This window comes from Lithobates pipiens, unplaced genomic scaffold (genome assembly GCF_037356315.1).
Source record: "Lithobates pipiens isolate NorthernLeopardFrog02 unplaced genomic scaffold, aLitPip1_a1.2 Scaffold_22, whole genome shotgun sequence".
NCBI classification, from domain to species: Eukaryota; Metazoa; Chordata; class Amphibia; order Anura; family Ranidae; genus Lithobates; species Lithobates pipiens.
Window position 1 is genome coordinate 172,751,167 of NW_027507784.1, and position 12,947 is coordinate 172,764,113.

General features: G+C 40.8%; 1 protein-coding gene across 1 annotated transcript in view; it reads right to left on the reverse strand.

Moving 5' to 3' along the window:
- The window catches only part of TRPM2 (transient receptor potential cation channel subfamily M member 2), a 406,419-nt gene that overhangs the window by 99,929 nt on the left and 293,543 nt on the right, over positions 1–12,947 (reverse strand). The window contains exons 19-20 of the mRNA XM_077448652.1: positions 8,911–9,029; positions 2,619–2,751 (exon numbers count right to left, since the gene is read on the reverse strand). Of these exons, the coding sequence (XP_077304778.1) occupies positions 2,619–2,751; positions 8,911–9,029 (252 nt within the window). The remainder of the gene's footprint in view (positions 1–2,618; positions 2,752–8,910; positions 9,030–12,947) is intronic.

A 12,947-nucleotide genomic window follows, 5' to 3' on the forward strand; every position in this document is an offset into this window, starting at 1 on the left:
GGCCCAAGGGCAAGGGACCACTCACATGAAGGAGAGGCTCCCCACAGATGCTAGGTCTTCTGGAGAAAGAGCATGCTATTAGGTTTAGTTCTGCCTGCCTGCACTCTTCTGACAGTGGAAGGCCGCTCACCTGGCTGGAGATCACTTGCCCAGCAATCTGTGACTCATCAGGTGTGCCCCCTGAGCTGCTGAGCAAGGAAAGCTGGAGAAGTTATCTTTCCTGTGAGTCTAGGAACCCAAGGAACTGTAAGAAAAGGGCTTGCACATGCAGAATTTTATGGTACAGTACTCTCATTGCCAAGCCACCAAAAAAAGTAAACTTCATTCCAAATTACCTTATACAGGGCCTTAAGCTCTAAATAACAACATATGGAATAGGATTTTTGTGCTCATTAGGGATGAGCTTCGAGTCGAACTCATGTTCGACTCGAACAATGCCTGTTCGCCTGTTCAGCGAACAGTGAACAATTTGGGCTGTTTGCGGCAAATTCGAAAAGCCGGAACACCCTATACAAGTCTATGGGAGAAATCTAAAATGCTAATTTTAAAGGGTAATATGCAGGTTACTGTCCTAAAAAGTGTTTGGGGACCTGGGTCCTGCCCCAGGGGACATGGATCAATGCAAAAAAAAGTTTTAAAAACGGCCGTTTTTTCAGAAGCAGTGATTTTAATAATGATTAAAGTGAAACAATAAAAGTGTAATATTCCTTTAAATGTGGTACTTGGGGGGTGTCTATAGTATGCCTGTGAAGGGGTGCATGTTTCCCGTGCTTAGAACTGTCCCTGCACAAAGTGTCATTTGTGCAGGAAAAAAGTCTTTTAAAATCACTTGCGGCTATATTCATTCATTGATAAAAAAAAAAGCGTGGGGGTTCACCTAAATTCAATTACCAGGCCCTTAAGGTCTGATATGGATATTAAGGGGAACCCCGCATCAATTTTTAAAAAAAATTGGACGTGGGGGTCCCCTAAAAATCCATGCCAGACCCTTTATCCGAGCACGCAACCTGGCAGGCCGCAGGAAAAGAGGGGGGGATGAGAGAGCGGCCCCCCCTCCCTCCTGAACCGTACCAGGCCACATGCCCTCAACATTGGGAGGATGGGCTGGACCACAGAGATCCGTCGCTGAATAGCAAGAGTGGATAAGCACCGCTGGAATCTTTTTTTTTTTTTTTTTAATAAAGGAATTTTTCAAAAGTGTGTTTGTCTTATTTAACCATTTTTACACTTTGTGTTTCTCTTTGTGAAATGATAGGGGTACTTTTGTACCCCCTTACCATTTCAAACAGGGGGGGGTTAAAGGGGGCTTCCAGATTCTGATAAGCCCCTCGCCCGCAGACCCCCACAACCACCGCTCAGGGTTGTGGGGATGAAGCCCTTGTCCCCATCAACATGACCCGTCACAGACCCCCAAAGCATCCACCCAATGTTGAGGGCATGTGGCCTGGTACGGTTCAGGAGGGAGGGGGGCCGCTCTCTCGTCCCCCCCTCTTTTCCTGCGGCCTGCCAGGTTGCGTGCTCGGATAAAGGGTCTGGTATGGATTTTTAGGGGGACCCCCACATCAAATTTTTTTTTTATTTTTTTTTAATTTGATGTGGGGTTCCCCTTAATATCCATACCAGAACTGAAGGGCCTGGTAATTGAATTTAGGGGAACCTCCACGCTTTTTTTTTTTTTTTTTATCAATGAATGAATGAATTGTCGGCTAATACACAGAACACTCATTGAGTGTTCTCTGTATTACGGGGAGCCGACAATATAGCCGCAAGTGATTTTAAAAGACTTTTTTTCCTGCACAAATGACACTTTGTGCAGGGACAGTTCTAAGCACAGGAAACATGCACCCCTTCACAGGCATACTATAGACACCCCCCAAGTACCACATTTAAAGGAATATTACACTTTTATTGTTTAACTTTAATCATTATTAAAATCACTGCTTCTGAAAAAACGTCAGTTTTTAAAACTTTTTTTGCATTGATCCATGTCCCCTGGGGCAGGACCCAGGTCCCCAAACACTTTTTAGGACAGTAACTTGCATATTAGCCTTTCAAATTAGCACTTTAGATTGTGAACATTCGAGTCCCATAGACTTTAATAGGGTTCTAAAGTTCACACAAAGTTTAGGTCTGTTCGTAGGTTCTGGTGCGAACCGAACAGGGGGGTATTCGGCTCATCCCTAGTGCTCATCACAAAATTCCTTCTTGGGAATGCAAACCTGAAAGAGCTTTATACCATTCACCTTCTATAAGCATAGTGGTGACACATATTAGCTACAGTTCTACTTTAAATCTCCTTCACTTTTGAAATAAAACTAACTAATATCTGCATATAGTCAGAGCACAAAACAGACACGGAGGATAATTATTCATGAAAGCTGTACCCGGCATTCATTTTTATTACATAGTCAGATTAATCTTAACTCCTACAGAAGTAGAAAGCATGACTAATTATTATTCAATGTACTCTTGCAGGCCCAGGTACTGTATTGGTCTTGGCAGATATCCTTTAATTAAACATTAAAAATAACAAAAACTGTGTGTTTTGTAATAGTCTATTACCTAACTTTGTTATATTTGAATTTAGTTAAATACATTTTAATCAATATTTTACTTACCATTCTTTTAACAATGATGATTTTAGGTCCAAGGGTTTTGCTAATGGTGAATATATGCATAAGACGTAAACAGAAAATCACAAAATCCAATGACAAAATTATTCTTCCAGGATAAAATGTTGTTGGAATTAACCTGTAAACGTAAAGCACATAATTCCTATTGTTGTAAACTGAATTAACTTAGATTATTGTAATAAGTTTTGGAATGGAACGGTATAAAGCCATAAAGTAAGGGTTCAGTCCATTCAGATTTTATGGCTCTGTAGATCACAACAAACATTAGACCACGTGACTCCTAAAAGCTCAGGAAGATGTCTGGCAGGGAGATTTTTGTAAATGTTAAAGGTCTACAGAATGTAATCTTTAAATAGGCATTTACTTCAACTTCAACAGGTTGTTTTTTATGAGAAGTATTCAAGAACATACTTATTGGGGTCCATTTACTAAAAAGAATAGAAATATTTAGCAAAAGTGAATAATGTGAGGTTGTTTTCACTTTCAACACCTCATTTTTTAATCATGAAAACAGAAGAGAAATGAAAAAAATAGATTTTTGCCCGTACGTGATTGAATTATTGAAGTCAACACGACTTTATACACTAAGTTAAAGCAGAGCTGAATTGGGGAATTTGCTGGGCAGGTTTTCACCATAGCATGCAAGTATATACTTCTTCGCCACCTCTGCCATTTTTTCCTCTTCTTTCAGGTTCAGAGTGTTCTTGCTGCACCCTACAATCACTCGCTGATGATGGAAATACTGTGCATGCCATTATCCTAGCCTAAGTCTCAGCATCTTACAGATGCAGATAGTTACATGGTAAGGTTGAATAAAGACACTGGTCCATCCAGTTCGACCTGTGTGTGTTTATTCATGTCACTACCATTTTCCATACAGTACAGTGTTCACTTATAAAAAAATATTAGAATTTATCTATGCTCCACATTGACGCCACCAACTGTGGAATCAGTAATTTTTACAGCTGTCAGTAAATGCCTGGGAAATTTTATGTCATTAAAAATAATTTCTATTATTAGGCAGATTAGTGTATGAATGAACCCCTTCCCAGCTGATGCAGCACCAGCAGCCACTTATTCAGGAAGATTGGAATTGGGATTATTTTTAAATAGAAGCAGGCAGAAGCCAGTGACGGAAGGAGCAGGCAGAAGCCAGCGACAGAAGGAGCAGACGGCTGCATTTGCAGATCCCGGTCGCCGGCTGCAGAGTGATCCCAACTGTGCTCCGCCTGCCGCCTCTCTGCATAGATATGTACTTGGAATCCAGTACTTGTCTGCCGGCAACAGCTCTGAAGTCTGTGCCCATGGCCTCAGTCCCCTACTGAGTAACCTATCCTGCTTCTCTGCAGCTGCAGTTCTCTATTAGGTATTCTCAAGGAGGGTGATTTAGAGGTGTGAGTAGAGCACTGTACTGAGGAGGTGGCGATTTGGGGGAAAGGGGGGCACCTCTGAACCCTGCAATCTTTACGCAGTGCACCCCTGAACCCTGCATTCCGTATGTAGTGCACAAGTGAACCCTGCACTCTGTACATAGAGCACACCTGAACCCTGCACTTTGTACTTAATGCACACATCTGTTATTTAATGCCCCTTTAAAACACTCCCACTGTTAATGCTGGAGGTAATACTGCTGCCTCCTAAATGTGTTTCTTTCCCAGCTGAATGGGAATTTAGAATTGAAATACCATGTCTCAACTTTAAGCCAACCATTTGGCTTGTGCCTGCTGCCCAGTCCCATTGAGCTCAACGGGCAAGTATGACATGCGACGCTGCCTGTGAAACATGGCAGGTTAAAATTGCCACACTATGAAGCTAAACATTGAGGCCATGGCAATGTGTACTCACCAGAACAAAACATGTGGTAAATATTCCAGCGCTACTAAATAAATTTACTCTTTAGCTGCTGAAAAGCACTGAACGGTTGCTCCACAACCGCAAAAAAAGATAAATGATAAATAGTGCTGCTCTGTTATGTATAATCGCTAGTTGATAAGTAAATATAACTAATATTATACTATTAATGTAAACTAAAATCCATACAAAGTTAGTTATAAAAGTGACAATATGCTACAAAATTCATAATAGTGGAAAATGACAATAAAGTGCTAAATGCAAAGGAATGGCAGTGTGCATGTGTGCAAATCGCATATAGATTGCAAGTAAATATAATTAAAAGTCTTCACTCCCCTCTGAAAAGTGATATAGAAAGTGTCTTTCCCTTTTTATTGTGAAGAACAGCGCAATGTGCATAGAGTGAGTGTCTTTTCTTCTTCTGTGCAGAGCAATTTAATTAGACAAAATAAAGTGCAAAAGTGATTTCTCCTCTTCGGTGCGGTACACTATAATGTTAGGTGGCCTTCTTACCTTACGGCTGTAAGGTAACAGTGGGGGTTATTTACGAAAAGCAAATCCACTTTGCACTGCAAGTGCACTTGAAAGTGCAGTCGCTCTAAATCTAAGGGGTAGATCTGAAATGAGTGGAAGCTCAAATGCTGTTTTTTATTTTTCTTGCATTTCTACCTCGGATCTACAGCGACTTTACTTCCAAGTGCACTTTCAGTGCAATTTCAAATGCACTTGCAGTGCAAAGTGAATTTTCCTTTTTGTAAATAACCCCCAGTGTGTATATATGGCTTTGGAGGTCGCGGGTGTTCCCACTGTATATCCTGATGGTAACCGTGCTCTTTATCTGTCGCTTTCAGTATAGTAGTATATACCTGCTCCTTTGCGGCCAATCACGGTAGTGGTATCACTTCCTCAGTTGGTATGTATATAAGGTATATTAGGAAGAAGAAAGGGGGATTCCAGATGGTGTAGTACACTTTTTTAAAACATTTTATTATTTAAAAAGCTTCAGGTACTCACATTTCACAATAGTAATAAAATTAAAAACACCACGAGCAGCGAGCTCGCCGACATCACTTCCGGTCCCGACGCATATTGTCACAGTCACGTGATTTCAACAGGGGATGTGTACTGGCACTGGAAGTTCACCGTTGAGCTAATTGGGCAGCCATTTTCTCATAGATGTTGTATGTAACGAGTATTGTGGCCATTTTTTTGTGGTCCAATGTTACAATAAAACATATAATACAACGTTACAATACGGCCATTTTCTGAGTGACTTGTGGGTTTATCAAAGGAAAAAACGTATATATTACAACCAGGGATAAGTAAATGGCGGAAACTAGTTTAATACTTAGATAAAAAGTGTCAGCTAACTCTAAAGCCTTGTACACCCGATTTTCTGACGGGAAATGTTGGATGTCAGGCTGTTGGTGGAAAATCCGACCATGTGTATGCTCCATCGGACAATTGTTGTTAGACTTTCCACCAACAAATGTTGGCTAGCATGTCTTCAAATTTGCTGCCAACAAATGTATGTTGTCGGATTTTCCAATTGTACACAAGTCCGTCAGACAAAAGTCCAAAGTACAAACACACATGCCTGGAAGCAGAAGCGGTCAGTCTTGTAAACCAGCGTTTGTAATGGAAAATTAGCATTCGTGACATGGGAAATTATGAAATCTCCTAATGCAGATTGGCCTCAAAGGAGCAGGTATATACTACTATACTGAAAGCGCCAGATTAAGAGCACGATTACCATCGGGATATACAGTGGGAATACCTGTGACCTCTAAAGCCATATATACACGCTGTTACCTTACAACCGTAAGGTAAGAGGTCACCTAACATTATAGTGTACCGCACCGAAGAGGAGAAGTCACTTTTGCACGTTATTTTGTCTATTTAAAATACTATATTACTTTTCAGAGGGGATCTGACATTTGGGCTCATCCCCCACCAAAACTTTTAATTATATTTACTTGTGATCTATATGCGATTTGCACACGTGCACACAGCCATTCCTTTGCATTTAGCGCTTTATTGTCATTTTCCACTATGATGAATTTTGTAGCACATTGTCACTTTTATCTAACTATGTATGGAGTTTATTTTACATTAATAGTATAATATTATTTATATTCACTTATCAACTAGTGATTATACATAACAGCGCAGCACTATTTATCATTTATTTAATGTGCACTCACTCAGGCATCTGCTATGTTCATTTAGAGGTAGGTGGTCAGGGAGCAGTTCTGTTTAATCCTCCTCTTTTAGGCCACTCCCACTATTAGAAGCAATCTGGTCATACCCATTGCTCTCTTTGGCATGCATAACAGAACTTGTTTTTCAACTGTATCCCAGCATGGTGGCTAATAATTTGTCATGTTGTCTTAACTTTTTAAATGTAAACCAGGCCAATTACCTGTTTTGGGTATTGTCAGTGTTTACAGACTGTGTTTATATTGTTTACATTTTGATTGTTTTTGGTTCTGTAATTTTTTTCAGGTTGTCAGTAAAAAATGCTATGTCAGTCAATTTTCCATGTTCTATCAGTAAAAAAAAAGTTGCAGGAAGGTTGCCACCCTGTTCTGGACTCACTGCTGCAACCATTTTTTTTTCCAGGTACATACAATATCATTAATGCTATGGGCCTCCATTATTTATTATAGCAAAAAGTAAAAAATATTGCGTTTATTTTCAAAATTGACGCATTTTTTTGTTTAATGCGCAAAAAATAAAAACCGCAGAGGTGATTAAATGCCACCAAAAGAAAGCTCTATTTGTGGGAAAAAAAGGACATCAGTTTTGTTTAGGTGCAACGCCACTCGACTGCGCAATTGTTAGTTAAAACAACGCAGTGCCGAATCGCAAAAAGTGCTCTTGTCAGGATAGGGGTAATATCTTCCGGGGCTGAAGCGGTTAAGTAAATACTAACTTTTCTATACTAAATTAATCCCAATTCAAATATGAAACGAAAATGTAGATTTTCAGGTTTGTATTAACCAACCTGCCTCTTAATAAAGTTTACTACTTATGCAGTTATCATTATATTAGCTAGAGTGGGATCTGTATTTTTCACACATGAGTGTATTACATCTTATAGCAGATTTCAATTTGATGATAGCATTAGCTACTAAACCTTTCCAGTTACTGTACCAGTCTAATTTGTTTTATCTGTGTGCATTTTCTTTCAATCAGAGGAAAACCATCCTAATATCATATAATATACTATAATATAGTATGTAGCGCTGGCTCCTGACGAGCAGGCACTATGTTTTTTCCAAAGCAAATTTTCCTGAAACCACAGTTGGGTTTTGGGGCTAATTTTCAAAATTTCTGGTTTCAGTGCCAGTCCAGCTGGGTTGCACTGGGTTCTCCTTGACCGTGGGTGTCGCTGTCATCACCGACAAGTGTGAGAATGCAGTTTTAGCTGGGTGTATTGAATACCACTGTTCTTTCAAGTCTCGGGGCTCGCTGGCCCGAGGCAACTGCAGGGACAGGCCTGAGTGGATTTCAGGGCCTATTGATCCAAGGGTGGTCCAGTGCCGTCTCATCTGAAGGGAGAGGCACAGCAACTGAAGAACCCCAGGGGAGGACTCTTCAGGAGAAGGCAGTGCGCAAGGCTGGCTTCTCTGAAGGAGCCTGGAGGCTTAATTGAAGGATGCAACCTGGATCAGCACTCATACGGGATCGCCGGATCGGCTGAGAGATACTGCTACCATATGATAGCTCTTTAAATTTGTCTACGTCCCTCAGGGTACCGCACAAGTCTGTGGCAGAGACTTTGTCAAACTTCCTACGCTCAAGTGTACATCACAAGTCTGTGGCAGAGACTTTACCGAACACCCTACCGGCTGCTAGGCCTAGTGAGAGGAGGTCTATCTGGGGGTTGCAGAATACAGTTGTGAAACGGTTGCTATTCTCTGGATTTTTCCTATATTAAACTTTCCTTTTTTTTGTAGTCTAAAGTACCTGAACTTACTCCAAACCCTTTACCCTACATTTAAAGACTCAGTTTCTGTTTCAAATAAATAACCCAAAAGAAGATTCAGTGTCAGTTTCCACATTTCTTTGGGCCATCTACCATGGGAATCCCTAGACGGAGAAGCAGACCAGAAGGTAACGGTAAGCCCAATAAAACCAGCAGCTCCTTCGGGGGTTAGTGCTACAAATATAATATATTCCACACACTTTATGCTATCCTGTAATGCTAAGGAACCTCTGGATCGGGTTTGTATATAAAATTCTTAGGGGTGGAGAAAGGACCCAAAGAAGAAACATGTTGCCTTGTCTAAGTCTTAGCAAGGGAATGTAGGCTGCTGCTGTGTCTCAGGTATGTTGCTTTGCAGCAGGTATGTTTATTACTCTGGTTTCACTATACAGATATAAGCTATAATCATGATGTCAAAATGTATCAATAACAAACCTGCAAATCAGCCCACCAATGAAGATCAGAATGGCACAGACATCAAGTTTGTTCCAAAAATCATTAAAATACAATGATGCTTGTTTCAAGAGACCAAATCGATCAGGGTCATAAATCAGCTACAAAAAAAATGAAAAAAATTAAAACAATTTTTTTATATGCTGCATGAATGTATTTCACTTTATTAAAGGGCATGCTGGGGACAAGGTTGAGATTTTTAGCACAGTATTCCATCTGAGCATCCCCTCACATTAGAAACGTTATCACATGTATTCCAAGCTGCCAGCACCAAAAATGTGTTCTAAATAAGAAACTGGTGCTATATTACTAAAGCAACAGAATAGGAGTGCTTATTCATAGGTCCTCAATCCCTCTCTACACCTCAATTATAATGCAAAGACCACTCCATCACTTAAAAAACTTGGAAAATTCTGGGATAGATGAATGGTAGGTTCTGTTACATAATCCCTACCTACTGTGGCATAAAGCAATACACATACGTCATCTAACGTTTTGGTACTATAAGATGTCAATTGACAATTAGAAGCCCAGCAAGAGGCATCACCCATCACATCTTGTGAGTACAGCTTCATACAAAAGTATGGAAAACATTTTAATCCTGTTGCCCATCTGCCTCAATAGTTGTCCAGCTTAAAGAGTGGTTCTCAACTTTAAGGGAGCACTTTTGGAATTGCAAAGCATTCTCTGATTGGGCAAGGTGGAGAGTTTGAGAGGTGACGTCTCAACCTCTACCTTGTCCAATCAGAGGAAAATTTGCATTAATTGAGTAATTGCAAAGTGTTTTCTGAATGGCGCTTGTTCTGAGCGGGCAACCTCCTGTGTTCAGCAAGCAGCAGAACTGTGCCTACTATAGTGAGTTACAGTTTCCAGGGGGTTTCCGCTGGTATGGCACACACATACTTACAATGGTCAAAGCTGGACCAATGTAACTATGCAAAAATTGCCAAACCTGAAATTTATCTTTAAAGAGAAAGTTCAGTCTCCTCTTTAGTGACTCCAACACTCTATGGTGCTGCCATTATGGAGTGGCACAAATGTGTTGAAGTGCTCTGCCTGGCCCCTGAGTCCTGACAGAGCCCTTTGACACATCTGCACACACGCACAAAATTTTAATACTTAGCTGTCTTTGCACATATGCAGGGAAAACTTGTGTGAAGATGTCCAAGAGAACCTGCACATGTGGGACCCCAAGCTCTGCTGTACATCCGCGTATGTGCCGAATATAGGAGGGGGGCAGGACACAAACATTATTCTTGCATAGGCAGGAAATCCGGAAGTGACATCCAATTTCGAGAGAGGGATTTGGTACTAGTTAGGGCAATATGACATTTAATTTTGGGTGAAGGTCCACTTTAAACACTGGGGTTGATTTACTAAAACTAGAGAGTGCAAAATGGAATGCAGCTCTGCATAGAAACCAATCAGCTTCCAGTTTTTTTTTGTCAAAGCTTATATGAACAAGCTGAAGTTAGAAGCTGTTTGGCTACAAAAAATTAAAGTCAACAGCTACAAATACTGGAGCTGCAGACTTTTAATAAATAAGCGTGATCTAGCACTGTTCTAACCTGGGTTGGTTCTTCGCTGGTCTTCAGGTCTCTGCAGCTGTCATCTTGGATATAGGAAGCTGGCTGTGACTTCCTGTGGCTTCACAGCTGGCTCTCCACTGGACATGCGTTAGTTATGCTGCACTTTGTGAATGGGACTGCCCCCCCCCCCCCGAGACCTGAAACCAGGAGTTTGCAGACAGGGAGGGAACCTAGGTGACCTGAGCGGAAGTGGAGCAGGTACTTGTCAGAAATAGGTACCCACTCCAAGTAGAAAAATAAACCTTCAAAAGTGTTAGAGAAGAAGGGGCGAGGAGGAGAAAAAGTAAAACTTATTTTTTAGGTATTCCCCTTTAAAGGTGCAGAGACACACCAGAAGCCCAGCACTGCCAAAAGGTCAAAAGATCTTTAGTTACCTCTAAAAATGGGACTTTCAAAAAAGTCAACATTTTTGTTTTTCAATTGTATACGTTTTTTGGGATGTGGTTGAGCTCTGGCCATTCTTGGATATGATTTATAGCAGTCTTTTCAATGTCTCAAAAGATCTTTAGTTTGTCCCCACAATCAATTACTAGGTTTTTAAATGTGCACCTGCCTTTAATCTATTTATTGCTGCGTATATCCATTAGACATTAAAGGGGAAGTCCACCCTAACACTAAAATATCTAAATGTGCAGGCATCCACAATCTATGACTAACCTATCTAGCCCTGTAAAGAAGAAATCACTATACATACCTTTTCTGAAGCCGCTCTGGTCCGGTCCCACGGGTGCAGAGGAGGCAGCCGACAACAGAAGCCCCATAGTAACTCTATGGGTGACATCACTTCCCATTCATTTCACAGCTGTTGTTGGCTGTCTCCTCTGTAGACCTTCCACTGCTGGAGACCAGAGCGGAGCGGCTTTAGAAAAGGTATGTATAGCAATTTCTTCTTTACAGGGCTAGATAGGTTAGTCTTAGATCGTGGATGCCTCTAGATGTAGCGATTTTAGTGTTAGGGTGCTTTAAGCATTCATGCAGCCGCCATGAATAATCAACATAATGGGGGTTATTTACGAAAGGCAAATCCACTTTGCACTACAAAGTGCACTTGAAATTGCACTGAAAGTGCACTTGAAAGTGTAGTCGCTGTAGATCTGAGGGGGACATGCAGGGAAAATAAAAAACAGCATTTTAACTTGCACATGATTGGATGATAAAATCAGCAGAGATTCCCCTCATTTCAGATCTATCTCTTACATTTACAGCGACTGCACTTCCAAGTGCACTTTCAGTGTAATTTCAAGTGCACTTTGCAATTGTAGTTTGCACTTGTAGTGCAAAGTGGATTTTCCTTTCGTAAATAACCCCCAATGTGTATGATATATTTATTTAATAACATTGTAAGTTCCATCTAGTGCCCATAATGCAGTATTTAGATATTTCAGGAAAATACCACACTATTGTCCCTATATGGATCTGAGGATCATAGGAAATAAACATATTGCACTAAGGATTTGTCTGCAATACTTATGCCAGTTTCTATTTCAGAGGAAATATCGCCCTAATGACATGTTGCCATTTTATATATGAAGGCTTGTTTGAATTCAATTCAACTATTTACAAATAGTTACTGTATCCATTTTATTAATAAAAATGTTGTTCTATGTAGAGCACTATGGGGGGATTTACGAAAGGCAAATCCACTTTGCACTGCAAGTGCACTTGAAAGTGCAGTTGGTCTAAATCTAAATCTGAAATGAGTGGAAGCTCTGCTAATTTTATCATCCAATCATGTGGGAGCTAAAATGCTGTTTTTTGTTTTCCTTGCATGTCCCCCTCGGATCTACAGCGACTTTACTTCCAAGTGCACTTGCAGTACAAAGTGGATTTTCCTTTAGTAAATAACCCCTTATGTTTTCATTTATCTTTGAGTTGATCTGGGTTCCTAAAGCACAAACAGATTTCTTCCACTGGAGAGGAAACAGCCTTGTCCTGGCTATAAAAAGGATAACTTTGATAAACCTTTTTTTCCTTAAAGGTCATGCCAATAAGGTGATGGAGTACCCATAAGAGTTTGGTGGAGGTTTTTCTGGGATCAATCACAAAAGTGTTCTGATCTTGGAAGATTACAGAAGCATTTATAAACAATGTGTGATTATTTTTTTTATGTAGTTATGTATGAATATGTTCACATTATTATGTATCACTGTGTTATTTTACTTTAACCCCCCTGGCGGTGTTCCCGAGTCTGGCTCGGGGTGGAATTTTCATACCAAAAGCGGTATCCCCGAGCCAGACTCGGGACTGCATCGCTGGATCCAGGAGGAGGTTTACTTACCTTCTCCCTCGGATCCAGCGTTGTCTCCCCGCTGTACGAGCGAGCCGTGTCTCGCTCGATGCATCACATCGCTGATCTCCGTGCCCTGCGAGCGTTGCGACGCACGGGGACGGAGATCGGCGCCAAATTCATAAAGTGAAACAAACAGTAAA